General features: G+C 52.2%; 1 protein-coding gene across 1 annotated transcript in view; it reads left to right on the forward strand.

Annotated features, from left to right (window-relative positions):
* ZNF185 (zinc finger protein 185 with LIM domain) overlaps positions 1-13191 on the forward strand; it is a 35888-nt gene extending 22697 nt beyond the window's left edge. The window contains exons 22-32 of the mRNA XM_075435638.1: positions 630-710; positions 915-1016; positions 1388-1546; positions 2895-3008; positions 3277-3372; positions 5136-5237; positions 6717-6785; positions 9073-9153; positions 9504-9606; positions 10178-10276; positions 11290-13191. Of these exons, the coding sequence (XP_075291753.1) occupies positions 630-710; positions 915-1016; positions 1388-1546; positions 2895-3008; positions 3277-3372; positions 5136-5237; positions 6717-6785; positions 9073-9153; positions 9504-9606; positions 10178-10276 (1006 nt within the window). The 3' untranslated portion in view covers positions 11290-13191. The remainder of the gene's footprint in view (positions 1-629; positions 711-914; positions 1017-1387; positions 1547-2894; positions 3009-3276; positions 3373-5135; positions 5238-6716; positions 6786-9072; positions 9154-9503; positions 9607-10177; positions 10277-11289) is intronic.
* The last annotated feature ends 1199 nt before the right edge of the window (positions 13192-14390 follow it).

Here is a 14390-nt window from a genome sequence, read left to right on the forward strand (position 1 = left end):
TCAACCTGAATGTTTCAGGGCAGGATCTTTGACAGCATTTTGAGAATGAATTTCTTAGACTCTAATTACATGCAGTGTTGATGCAGGAGTCCAGGCCAGTTTCAGATTTTCCATGGGGTATCAGTATTCCCAGAGGGGCTGGCGTGCGCAAACATAGAAAACCAGACAGAAAAAGTGAACAAACTTCTCCCTAGATGGATGTAGACGGCTGTAGATCCAGGGTGGCTCTGCAGAGGGTTTCTCTAGTGGATACACTTCTGAGGCTGTACCCAGATGAGGCCAGCTCATGCTCTTAGTCTGAAATGTAATGTAGAGGTACTGGATAACCCATAATGGTCATAACTAAATGACCAGGGTTCAAATGTCAGCTTTGGAAAGAGTAAACAGGTAACTGATGCTCATCAGGACCTTTAGTTTCCTTTCCTTTCAGCCTTATTTTTGCAGAGATCTGTATTTTCTCTCTGTTTTTTTTTTCTTTCACTTCTCTTTGGATTATCTGGCCTATTCCCGTGCAGGGATATTGCACTTTTCTTGAGGCAGGAGATTCAGCAGGAGTTGCACCTGCATCCTGCAGTAATTCTATGCGCAGTAGCACTTCTACAGACTATCATGGCCTTCTGTCGTGGCAGGTCCAGCTTTCTACCTGGAGAAAGCAGCTGCTCTGCTCCAGAGACCCAATGTGCGAATGCATCTGACTCAGGGCAGGAAAGGTAGGGAGCCTGGGGGCCAGGCCGCTGTCTCGCACATCTTGTGTTCTCCCTGTTGCCCCGTTCGAAGGCATTACGGATGCTTGTTTCTTGGCTAGTGGCTGCTGAAACCAACATAATCACAATATTACTGCGTTTACTCGCCACAGTGGACAGGTTTAGACACAAAGGCTAAAGCTGCTGACAGGCTTTTTCCTCCCTGACCAGGATGACTTCAGCTTCTGAAGAACAAACCTGCCCCACCACAGAGAGTCACTGTGAGAGCCCAGGAGACTGGAGACACGACGAGCCTCGCCCAGCGGCAGCCAGGTATATGGGACTATCCCTTTGTTTCTCCCATCAGTGGCTCTCAAATCCTCACCCTTGCCGTTCCTGCTTCTTGATACAACCCTAGCTGAAGTCCTGGATTTATGTCAATTCACCCAGTGTACACTAATCAAGTGATACTGACAAAAGGAAAGTCAGGTTTAGGATTCCACCCGCATATGATTGTTCGTATTTAATGTCAGTTATCAAATTAACTTAGACGACTGCTGAATCTTGCAGCATTTCACTGTGCTGGCAATTCAGCTCGTGTAGGGGAGGGGGAGTAGTGCTGATCTCTGCCGTGCCCCGTGATCTTAAGAACCTGCTGTGTAGCAAACACAGTCTTTATGGTCAAATGGGCTCTAATTCTTCAGCAGGTCCAACTTCAGCTCAAAGGAGAGTGCTCGCAGTGCGTATGAGACCCAGCACCCCATGCCGCTGTACATGGACCGCCAGCCCTTCAACCCCAGCGTGTCAGCACCCAGTCACAGGATACCGTCCTATGCAGACAGCCAGGTGTTCGGCACCAGAAGGTGAGGGCTCAGGGGTGGGATGCAGAGGCAGGGAGAGCTGCTGGCACAGAAATGTTTGACAGAAACTCTGGTCCAGGTTGTACAGTGACTGCATCAAGAAGCGAGAATGGGATTTTGTTCCCAGAGGGACCAACGGTATTGCCAGGTCTCAAAACATGTGGCCGAAGATCATTTTTGGACCTGAAGGGCTGAAGAAGGGATTCAGGAGATCTGAGCTGATAATTGCTCTGTAACGCTGGGGAGTTCGTGGCGGGCTGTATTCAGATCACCTACACAGCGCCTGGAAACCCGACAGATGTGTAGGGACCACATCTGCTTCTCCTCTGTAACTGCAGAGATGATGACGATTCAAGAGCAGTCTGGGTTTTATTTCTTATGATTATCAATAATGTAAGAGACAAGTTGTACACTTATAACTACTCTTTATATATATGTATATATATAAATGTATCTACATTCATGTGATCTGAAGGTAGCCTTCACCTCTTTTAGCATTTTCCGGAAAATTGGTGTCACAAAGCTCTCATTTGCTTTTGGAGGCATTTGCAGGTTAGGACTAGAAAAACCAGGACAGACCTTCATTGTACTTCGTAGCCTGTTCTCACCCCTCCAGCACTGCGTGATGCTGATGTGTCGCCCTGCAGCGCACGAAGCTCGCGCTTCATTCCTGCCCTGGGCTTTGTATCGTAGACCAAATGCACGTCTTGCCCAGAGCAGGGGTTTTCTCATCTTACGACGAGCTTAGCCTGCCCCTCTTTCTCTCCTTAATGCAGCGTTGATTTGCGGTGGTTTTCAGCATTGTTTGACATGAAGTTATACAGCTGCCTGAAGCTTTAATCAGGATCAAAGTGCTGATATACAATATAAACATAATCTGTGCCCCAGGGCACTTGCAAGAAAAGAATGACCATAAGCTATAAGCTCGTTTTCTCTATTGAAAGAGGCTGAGCTCTGCCCACAGGTTAAAGCCGTTCTGATGATGAGTTCTGTCCTGGAAAAGTGGAACTGTGCAGGTCTGGCCCCCAACCGGGCCAGCTGGTCAGCAGGTCACACGTGCAGATGGTGCAGTGGTGGTTTTGGCGAGTGCTGGGGAAGGAAACGGTATGGAGATATATCCATTTATGAACTGCTGCAGCTTTGCTCTCAAGTGTTAGATTTTGAGTCTGCTTTCCTAGCCTCAGAGCTTCGTGTGCATGCTGCAGCCGCAGGAGCAGCGCAGGTGAAATGGGCAGGGCGAAGGGAGAATGTGTCCTGATGGTGACTGCTGAGACAGAACATCAGTTGGCCAGCGCGGGGCCTCCAGTGACTCCTGGCACAACGTAACCAGGGCTTTGTGCTTCCTTGCCAGACCTACCCCAGATTACGAAGGGAGAGGTTATGACGGGAGAAGCAGCCCTAGGAACAGCAGATACGACAGCGCCAGTGCCAGAGGGCACTGTGAATTTAACCCCACAGCTGGACGGTAAGAAGGCAAAGGGAATCCAGACTTGTGAACCCAAAGAATACCCCACTGCTACATTTAGTAGCTTATTCAGGAGCGTCCTGACCCACTTCTTGCTAATTGCCTGGGTCCAAGCGTGTGCAGCGAGGTGCTGTTTGCGTGGATGGCTGTGATGCGTGGGTGATTTTGCTGCTAAGCAGGGAGACGTTTAGCCAAGATTCTCCCTGCTCATGAGAATCCCTCCCATGCTCAAGTTCAGTGCTTGAGATTGTATCGCTTCCTTTCATAGCCACGACTCCCTTCCCAGAGATCCCACCATGTCCACTTGGCAGAGAAGCCACAGGGTGCCGTTCTACATGGACAGCTTAAACTATAGCAGCACCAGGTAAATGGGTAGTCTGGATGGCTGTGAGGGAAACCCTTCACAAAGCTGCTGCGGAAGAGGAGCTAGGAAGCAAAGCCAGGAGCTGAAAGGGAGAGGAATGGTTTCTGGGGAGTGGATGTGTGATCTAGAGGCACCGAACCACTCTCAAACTGTTGCTAGCGAAAGCTATGCAGCACAGGGTCTGCAATATGCCCGTCTCTGGAGATGTTCCACCATGTGGGGTGCAAGAATAGAGTGACACGAGAATCACAGAATCACAGAATGTTCGGAGTTGGCAGGGACCTCTGTGGGTCACCCAGCCCAACCCCCTGCCCAAGCAGGGTCACCCAGAGCAGGAGGCACAGCACCGCGTCCAGGCGGGGCTGGAATATCTCCAGAGAAGGAGACTCCACAGAATGAAGGGCTGGTTCCTGGCTACCCTCCCGTGACCAGCAATCAGCCTTTGCAGAGGCTACAGAAAAAAAAGACAGCTAAAAGCAAAGAGAGATAGCGAGAGAGAGATGATCATAGAATCCTAGAGTGGTTTGGGTTGGGAGGGACCTGAAAGCCCATCTGGTTCCGATCCCCCTGCCAGGAGCAGGGACATCTCCCACCAGCCCAGGGTGCTCAGAGCTCCATCCAACCTGGCCTTGAACACTGCCAGGGAGGGGGCAGCCACAGCTTCTCTGGGCAGCCTGGGCCAGGGCCTCACCACCCTCATGGGGAAGAATTTCCTCCTAATATCTAATCTAAATCTTCCCTCTTTTAGCTTAGAGCCATTCCCCCTTGTCCTATCACTGCACCCCCTTGTGAAAAGCCCCTCTCCATCCTTCCTGTAGCCCCTCCAGGCACTGGCAGCTGCTCTAAGGTCACCCCGGAGCCTTCTCTTCTCCAGGCTGAACAGCCCCAGCTCCCTCAGCCTGTCCTCATAGGAGAGGTGCTCCAGCCCTCGGATCACCTTTGTGGCCTTCTCTGGCCCCGATCCAACACATCCGTGTCCTTCATGGATCACTATCTCCAGAATGTCGATGATTAAATGACTGAACTGGTCCCAGAACAAGGCTGTTGGAAGGGGTAGGAGGTCTCCAGTATGGAATGCCATTACCCTGGGCTTTCTGCAGTCCTTCATGGCAGGGTCAGTCCATCCACGTGTGGTCTGACGCTGTATGGAGGCACCAGTGCAGGTCTGGGTGTTGGCTCTGTAAAGGAGAATATGTTGTGGGTGTGAGATCTGTGGATAGGACTGGCTCCAGGCAAGATCAGCTTCGTCCGTGCAAGGCACAGTTAACAGGTCTCACTGCTGAGTGGACAGGCAGAGCTGCTTTCCGAAGGCGTTTCAGTAGCCATAGTTTTTTTGCCTTCTTCCTTCTGCAGCTTTTGAAAAGTTGGGGATAGTTGTGCTGGACTTTGGCCAACGTGTCCCCGTCTCCTCCTCTCCTGCAGTGGGTTGCTTGGTGTTTCTCTCCCTGGCTGCTCCCACTCAGACCACGTGATTCACTGAAGGTCTCTACTTGTTTGAAGATCTTCTTTGATCTTTTCTCCCATGGCCCTATAAATCAGGCTTTTCCAAATCACTTCTCCAGGGAAGTAGTACTGTTACTCGGCAGATGTAAAAAGACAAATAAGCCTTTTTGGTCATTGCTAAAGGTTAATTAATCTGCATCCTTAAGGGCCTTAATACTGCACCCTCCTAACAGTTGTGGTAGGTCTTTTCTTGGCTGCCAGCTTGGATCACGTCACGGCTCACGTTTCCAGTGCCCACAGACTTTTCTCTCTCTCGCCAGGCTTCTCTCGAATTCAAGCGAGAGGATCTGCAGCCCGATTGCCACCTTCCCGCACAGCAGCCCAGCGGCCTCTGGGTACCAGCCCGATTCCAGCGCTGCCGGGTAAAGAGCAATGGGGGGTCGTGGTCCTCCCGCTGCAACGCAGGGGTTTCACCCAGCCATCCTGTTGGGCAAAGACAAGCCAGGCTTTGCTGCTTGGTGTTGGGCCACGGGACGTTGCTCGGCCACTTCTGGCTAAGAGCACAAGCATCGCCGTGGTGGCCAGAGCCACCCAAAAGGAAGAGATGGGCCGGGTACTTCTCTGCAGGTGCCCTTTTTAGAGATCAAGATGTAGCTCACTGTATCAGTTGTGTCTTTTCTCTTTAATCATGAATCCTCCATAAGACGTGGTAGCTGGAGGGACACGATGGAGCTCCTTGTGCCACGCACACTCATCACAGGTGTGGGGCTCTTGGAAGACTCTTTGCCTTTGTTGATAATGAAGAGCAAGCGAGCAGTCTGCAGCGAGAGTATCATTCGGTGGGGCTGGCACAGGACCCGGACCTGTCACGTATTGCAGAAGATAGCGGCCCGTCACGGTGCAGCTGTCAGCTCAGAGCTGCGTTCTGGGATTTGTGGTTTCTGCAGGCTCCACCTCAGAGGCAGAAGTTGCTGCACAGTTTTACACGATTTAGAGAAGGGTTTCAGAGTGGTGAGAGATCAGCATAGGCTTTGACGGGTAATATTTATGTCCTCCTGGCCTTGCTACAGCCTGCTTCTCACACCACTGGTCCAAGCAGGAGATGCTCATCTGAAACGCTTGACGTAGGAAGTATCTATGGACAAAAAAACAACCCCTTTTTTTTTTTCCTTTCCTTAGCTGTGACATGGCTTAGTTTGCTCATATAAGAAGAGAGGATTAATCATAGCTTATGGGCAGCAACGAAAATGCACCATGGCGAAAGAGCCTGATTAGTTCATTTCATGGCTCTGGGAGGAGAGCTGGCAGGCACAGTGTCTCCCCTCGAGCTGTGACGGAGCTGCAGACAGACAGGCAGATGGGGGCACGTCATTTGGAAATCGGAATTTTAAAGAGGGAGGAATATGCAAGAAAGGTCAGCTCTGTAAGCAAAAACACCCCCAAAACAAGCCAGCAGCAGTTTATAATGGCTGAAAACGCTGGAGACAGTGCAGTGACGGAACAGTCACTGCGAGCAGGGCTGCGCCAGGAGGGCTTTAGTGTTCATGGGCAGAACACCAGCTCTCCAATTGCTTATTGTGTGCATAATCCCGACGTGATTTGAAAAAGACTTATCCTTGCAAAATAGGGGATAACTGGATGAGACAGTTGTGTTATCCATCCCATTCTTTTTAATTAACTTGATTTGTTTTGGTGGGTTAATTAGAGGGGTGTATTAGGTGTTATTTAGCAACAATGCTTGATGTTCAGTATTTATTCAAGAACAACAGCATCTCACTCTGTGCCTTTTCATGCACGCATTGCATGTCGAAGTGCACACATGTGGTCCCCCGCGCCGTCTCTCATTAGCTCCAGTCTTTTCTAATGCAAATCCGTCTCGTTCTGTTTCCATCCGCTCCTAGAAAAGGGGTCCTCTTCGTGAAGGAGTACGTGAACAGCAGCGAGTTATCAACCTCGCCACGCTATGGCAGGTACGAGGAGTGTCCAGAGGCAGTCGCGTGTCCACATACATGTGCAAAGCAACAGCACACAGCTCCCGAGCTGGAGCAGTTAGCACTGCGTCACCGTGCCGCTGTGCCCGAGCTCATCAGCCCTGGCGGGATTTATTACACTGGGTGGGCAGAGAGCTTTGCCAAGACAGCAGCGCTGATTTGGGGACCCAGAGGGCTATCTCTGCAGTCCGCCGGGCTGTCTAGCCCCGCTGCGGTGGCCGGAGGACTGCCGTCCCACAGCTCCTAGTAGAGGGGTGAGCTCCCACTCGAGGTGGGGTGGTGTCTGAGATGGGTGACGGGATGAAAACATGACACTCTGGGTTTTTTTAGGCTGCGTATTTGGCACTCTCAAGCTTCGCTGTGCATTTGCACATGTAAACGAATGATTGGAATTGGTGAGAAAAAAGTGGAGGTTGTGGATTCTCACTCCAAAAAGTTATTTATGAGTTAGGAAAAGCTAAAAGGTGCCATTTTTGTGCTTAAATCTTCAGTCTTTTGTATTCCGCTGAAAGTGAGCTACGTAAAGCTACTCCAGGTGCACACCAGTGTGACTGAGAGCAGAACTTGGCCGTATGCACATCGTGCTTACACTGATGTGGCGGCCAGTTAACAGCCAGTGTGGTGCCTCCCTGCTGGCAGTTATCCTCCCGCAGTGCTGCACTGGCATTACTGTGGTAGCTGCTCAGCGACTGCGTGAGCCTCTAGCCTTTCCTACAGGGCAGCAAAGCAGATGTCAGCAGCCAAAGATCAGCGCAGTGCCGCAGCGTCTAAAACACACAGGTGAACAGAAGGCAGAGAGGGGACACTCAGCTGGGTGAGGCTAAGGATGCATTCCGTTCCTTTCCCTGCGTAATAGTTCAGGATTTGGGAGCTTGGTAAGCAGTGAAAATAGCTGCTATTTACAGGGTGCACGTGTAAACATCAGGACCCCGGTGAGGCCAGAGAAGTTTGACTCCTGAGTGTCTTGGAGGCAGGGTTTCACAGGTTGCCTGCCCAGCAGCCGCGCAGGGGTTTCCCAGTCTCGTCTAGCAGCCAGTGGAAAATACGCTGGTCACAGAATTCCAGAATGGTCTGGGTTGGAAGGGACCTCTGTGGGTCACCCAGCCCAACCCCCTGCCCCAGCAGGGTCACCCAGAGCAGGCTGCACAGGACCACGTCCAGGTGGGTCTGGAATATCTCCAGAGAAGGAGACTCCACAGCCTCCCTGAGCAGCCTGGGCCAGGGCTCTGTCACCCTCAGAGGGAAGAAGTTCTTCCTCATGTTCAGATGGAACTTCCTGTGCTTCAATTTGTGCCCGTTGCCTGTTGACGTCCCAGCTCCAGAGGTGCTGGACTCCAGAGCTGTGGGCCCACGGGCAGCAGAGCCAAGGCAGCCATGGCTCTCACCGACAGGGGCTTTTGCTCCCCCCCCCCTCCTCTCCTGCTTCCCCTCTTTTTATCTCTGCTCCTAGCCCACCCAGTCTTGCCTTTTCTGCCATTTTAACAAAACAGCCTGGCTCACAGAGGGGTCTGATGGCTGGCGAGGAGTAAGGGGGTGGGAGCACGTGGCTGGGAACATACCAGAGGAGGGAGAGAGCAAGAGCGAGCAGTATCTTTCCCTTTGCTTTGGCAACGTTGTTAGGTCTTCTCAGCCCCTTCCTGAGCTGCATCCTGACAGATCCTCAAGTGGGACCGACAGCACTGGCTTCCTGAGCCCCTCTGCTCCTCCCGGCACAGAGGGTGACGGGGTGGGAGAGCCTGTGCCACCTCCCTCGGGCTCGAAGGGGCCCCATCGCAGGGTGCGTGCCCCGGTTCCCCAGCCACGCTGCCCACATCCTGCTCTCCCCTTGGGGACGGCGGCAGCCAGGCGCATTTTTCAGCGCTCTGAAATTAGGCGCTGGGGCCGGCAGCTCTTTGCTGTCTCTGCTTGCCCTTGGAGGTGCCTACTGCTTGGCAAGGTTATCTGCCAGGCTCTGGGTCTGGTCTCAGGCACTGCCACTGTGGTGTGGGGCAGGGAGCAGGGTACTGCCACCCCTGTGGAGAATCAGCAGCGTGAATGCAGCAAAGATGGAGATCCTGCTGCTGACAGCCCTGTGCCGTCGGTCGGCGTGGCCCTCTCTGTTGGGGAAATGGCTTTTCAGAGCCGGTCAGGACAGACCAGCCTTCTCTCCAAGGAACAGGCAGCTGGGATGCTGCAGTTAGGACTTTAGGTTAATGGTTAATGATTCCATCTGAGACGCTCTTCCCATCTATCACTGCCAAGCGCTGATATTTCCTTCTGTCTCCAGTGGCAGCCTTGTGGATTTGACCGATTTGGAGAGAGCAAACTACAGCCACCACAGCTACCTGTGCAGCGCTCCCCCGCCGAGGTACGACACTTTGGGGCTGCCTCAGGGGCTTCAGCAAACTGTTACACAGAAATGACTCGAAGGTTTTGCTTTTTTAGAATATTGGTATGTGTTTGGTGAAAGAACAGCACAAAGTGTAAATGATCTTTGGGAAATACAGTGACATTAATATCTGTACGGCCCTGCGGTTGTGGTCCCTGCACGCCTGGGATAACGCAGGTCCGTCTGTACTGTCACTTGGCGCAGTCAGGCACATGTAGAAGCAGGTAGCTCATGGAGAGCGGTGCTGGTGTTGGGTAGGAAACCTCTGGTACCAGTGCTGAGACTGGAATCAGCTTGTTACAGAGGCATGCACTCTTGTTCCTTCACAGGGCCAGTGAACCCGTTTGCAGCTACTGTGGCCGTGAGATCCGAGACTGCCCTAAGATCATAATAGAGCATCTTAACATCTGCTGCCACGAATACTGTTTCAGGGTAAAAAAAAAAAACCCAACCCTTAGCTACTGACTGCCTTCTGTGTGCTGCTGTGAAATTGAGTGGTGGGAGGGGGAATCTTGGTGGAAATTCTGTGCTCAGGCTTTCAGAGTAACGTATATAGTGTGTGCCAAAAGTTTGCGTCTGCATCGGGACAAAAAATGTCATAGTCACAGGTGTTGGTTGTGTCCCCGGAAGTTTTTCAGCTCCTCAGATAATTAGAACAAGGAGGATTCTGTGTTGTCATCTGATAGAATAGCAGCACCCTCCTTCTTCCTGTCCCCGTCCTATTGGCAGACTTGCTGCTCCGTGGCCTTTGTGCCCCAGTGCAGGTCTCGCTGAATCTCTCAAACCTTGCAAAGTTTACAAGGGAGCGTAGGGAGTGTGGGAGGAGGAAGCCTGCAGTGGCATTTGTCTGCTGTAGGAAGTTTAGCCTCAGAGGTTGCTGCTTGGGCATCCTCACACCTCTGTAAAGCGATACGGAGACTGTTTGTTTCTCTGCCCCCTCCATGCTGTCGTTACTGCACGGCGCTTCGGTTACTGTCCAACCACCTTGTTTTCCCTTTTGCAGTGTGGAATTTGCCACAAGGCAATGGGAGACCTTCTGGATAAAATATTCATCCACCGGGACATTGTCCACTGTGACAAGTGCTACGAGAAACTCTTCTAGGTGAGTGCCCCTTCCCAGCGTCCACATAAATGGCTGGATGAGAGAGCTCATGGAGTTTACCGAGTGAAGAGCATTTAACCCTCACATTTACCGAGTGACCCATACAGGGATTTTCCTGTGGCTTTTTAGTGGGAAGCAGTGACCCTTGTTGCAGAATTAGCTCGAAACACGCTGGAGCTGATCCCAGGGGTCTCAGTTAGAGCCAGAATCTCTGACCATAATGTGATAAACAGGCTGTGTTAGCTTCACGGGGGCAGACGAGCTGAGGGCTGGCTTGAGTGATGAGAGAAACATCCCTGCGAGGTTGACAGTCTGCTCTCAAGGTGATTAAAGAGTTCCTCCCTGTGTCCCGAGCTAACCTGCTGCAGGGGGCTGGGTGCTGCTCGCAGCCGTAACGTTCCTCCAGCGAGGAGGCAGCACATCAGTGGCAGTGCAGTTACTGCTTTACGTAAAGATCCTTCGAGACAGAAACCACTGGGAAAACTAAAAAGTTGCACGCTTGGTCAACAGATCAACAAGGAAGCGGGCTGGAGATGGGTTTGTTTTGTCTGATTAACAGGCTGCCCAGGGCAGTGGTGGAGTCCCCATCCCTGGAGGGGTTCAAAAACCATCTAGATGTGGCATTTCAGGACATGGTTTAGCAGGCATGGGGGTGCTGGGGTGATGGTTGGACTTGATGATCTTACAGGTCTTTTCCAGCCTTAATGATTCTGTGATTCTATTCTATGATTATCTGGATGGGGCAAGAGTCACCACAGTGGCAACCAGAAACCCTGCTGCTGCGCCCAGATTGTAAAAAGCGGCCTCCTTTCCTCCCTCGGCCTCGTGATAGAGAGGAGGAGGAGGGCAGGGGCACCTGCCTCCTGGCGTACGTGGCTGCCTTGCTGGCCCCTTAATGCAGCGTGACTGTTTCATCCCACTCCCGCACGCTCGCCTGCTCCACTGTCCTCTGTAACGCGGTGCTTTGTGTGGCACCCAGCTCCTGTGCTCACCACCTCTTTCTTTGCTTGCAGGGCTTTGCAGAGCTGGAGAAGGCAGCCAGTGGAAACTCCTCAGCAGCACATATCAGAAGATATCCAGCAGTTCCTGACTGGCTAAGATAGCAGAATTCCTGCTCCCCTGCTTTCCTCCAGTTATTTTCCCTCTCGCTGCCTCATCACAATGAATGAGTTTAACACCCACTAGTTTATGCTGTCAGCTGCACCCAAGACAAGGGCTGATGTTAACAAGATCAGGCAGTGTCATCTATGAAGAGAACTGGGCTGATTCTCCAAAGGTGCGGGGCCCCTCCGCCTGTCTTCAACTTCATCAAGATTCTCGAGCGCTCCTGTGCTGGAAGTCAGGCAGAGCTCCTTAGGTCTATCTCAGCTAACTGCGAGAAAGCTTTTCTGACTTTTTTTTTTTCCTTCCGTTTCTGCAATCAGGCTGCAGCTTAGCGCGTGTGAGCTGGCACAAAGCAAGCAGAGACGAGAAGTGTTAAACGCTAAATTTGGATTCTTGGGAGGGTTTGAATTTAGTTCTTAGCAAAAGCCTATTTCTGCTTCTCATCCCCAAATTCTGCCTAGAAATAGCTTCTGCTTGATTCCCATTTTTTTTTCCATGGGCTTTCAGGAGCACTTGCAGACTCACTTTACTCTAATGGTGTGTCAGCTTTAATTTCCCTTTCCTGCCTGCTCCCTGGTGGATTGCTGCAGCAGCACGCGTCTCCGCTGTCTGTTTGGGAAGACAGCACTCGCTCTCACCAGGTAGTTTAACTTGGCCTCTGCTGGCAGGTGTCTCGTGGCCACACAAATCGTGCCAGAGAACAGGGATCTCAATTGCCTCTCCTGACAAGGAGCGCTGCTTGACTGAAACCGGAATCGCCCCCCACCTCGCCATGGCTTGCCGTGATGCCTCTCTTATTGATGTAAATTGTTTACATCGCAAATGCTCACTCACAAAATTGAACTCCTGGCAGATGCTGTGCTTACTAAAAGTCAGAATTGCATCATTTTAGCCCTTAATTCAGATGCTGAGAGGTTGAGAAAGCTGAATACGGAAGCCTGGAACTCAGCCTCTGTGCCTTAAGAGCCCAGCCCTGACTGTGTCCCGAGAGTGCCTGTTCTCTCTTTGAAAGCCTTAGCAATGGCTGCAAGGCACCCGGGTCAGTTCTGTGGCAGCTCTTACCTGGAAACAGGTGATGGCAAAAGCTCTAATGCAGACTGTCATTAGCCAGAGAATTCTCCATGCACTTAGTGACGGAGCTGGTGTGCATGCAAAAGCTTTGCAAGTTAGGGTTTGACAGCACGAGGGCTGCTTAGCTTTTTTCAGGCCGCTGTACCAGTTCTTTAACCGAACTATAGGCACAACCTCAGAAGCAACTCCATGAGGGGAACTCCAGGTGGAAGCAGTAACAGCTCTGCTCCTGGCAAGCCTTTCAGGCTGAGACCTTCCAGCTGCGTCCGCGGCAGGGGACTGGGCAGCTCCACCTTGAGCGTGTGTGGGGCGACGGGCAACCCCCTGAGAACCCAGTCGTCACGAAGGCATGATTTTCAGAAACAACTGCTGATTGTGGCTGCCTGCCTTTTTCTAAGTTACGAAGATGTTAATGAGATGTTACTTTCTGAACAGAAGAAGGTCACAAGGCGTCTCATCTCCCTAAGTCGCTCATGTCTGAAAACCACGGCCAGCGTTTCCTTACTGGCACCAGTACCAGTGGTGGGGAGTGACTGGTTCAGCAGCTGTTGTGCGTCCCGTTACGCCACGGTCGAAGGGGGATTGTTTAAAATACCGAAACAGATGGGCTTTGAGAAGGTGATCAGCAGAAACAACGTATTCACCGCTTCCAGAGTTCCTGATGGGTACATGGCCTTAGGGGGAGCAGGATTTGTCCATCACGCATTTTGCACCACCTCTCTGCCGCCCTGCATTTCCCTGTAGCAATTGTTTCGCCTCCGTATACGGCTCTAATAAACGATCCTAGCTCACGTGCGGCTGCGTCACCGTGTGACACGCTCCTGTCGCGTGCCCTTTGGTCTGACGGCCTGGTTATTGCTTGCTTCTCCAGCGTGACCCGTCAGTAAAGTCCCTGAATGGGTGGGGCAATGGGAGAGAAGAAACAGGACCGAGGAGGGGGTGGGTTCAGCAAACACGCCATCTGGTATTCTCCATACAGTTTAAGCCTGGTTGCTCTACAATCTTGCTGTCACCTGGGGAAAGGGGAGCCTTGATCCCCAACGCACCGTCCTATGCGCGCTTCTGGGCCCCAGTCTGAAAAATCAGCCCTGTGTCCAGCCAGGGGTCTGGAGCGCCGCTCTCGGGGGTCCTGCCCGTCCCTTCCCCGCCCCTCTCCCAGGACCAGGCGGAGGAGCAGTGCCATCCCGCTGACACCCGTGTGCACAGGGTGACGGAGGCAGCAGTAGCATCGCCACATAGGGCTCGATGGCATTTTTTCCCCCCCCTGCAAAGACACGTATCGCCCAAAAGGAACCTGCAGCTATTCTAGAAATAATACGCTTCAAGTTGTTTTGGCCTGAACTTTGAAGAATTGCTGACCTACCCCTCCCCGCTCCACCCTCCTGAATGAAAAAATGATTTATTTAAAGACATAAATCTCCCTGTTTCCTGCTGTCGCCACGTATTGGAGGAGAAAAGGGTCATCTGCACACAGGTTTCTCCTGCCTGGCGGATGAGGTCAGGTACTTTCCAGAGACACGAGAGATCTTCCCAGCTGCAGTCCTGTGTCCAGTTCTGGGCTCCCCAGTTCAAGAAAGATGAGGAGCTACTGGAGAGAGTCCAGTGGAGGGGTACGAGGATGAGGAGGGGACTGGAGCATCTCTCCTATGAGGAAAGGCTGAGGGAGCTGGGCTTGTTCAGCCTGGAGAAGAGAAGGCTGAGAGGGGACCTTAGAAATGCCTCTAAATATCTGCAGGGTGGGGTCAGGAGGACGGGGCCAAACTGTTTTCTGTGGTGCCCAGCGACAGGACAAGGAGCAACGGGCACAAACGGAAGCAGAGGAAGCTCCAGCTGAACCCGAGGAAGAACTTCTTCCCTCTGAGGGTGACGGAGCCCTGGCCCAGGCTGCCCAGGGAGGCTGTGGAGTCTCCTTCTCTGGAGATATTCCAGACCTGCCTGG

The sequence above is a fragment of the Opisthocomus hoazin genome, chromosome 14, assembly GCF_030867145.1.
Source record: "Opisthocomus hoazin isolate bOpiHoa1 chromosome 14, bOpiHoa1.hap1, whole genome shotgun sequence".
Taxonomy (NCBI): domain Eukaryota; kingdom Metazoa; phylum Chordata; class Aves; order Opisthocomiformes; family Opisthocomidae; genus Opisthocomus; species Opisthocomus hoazin.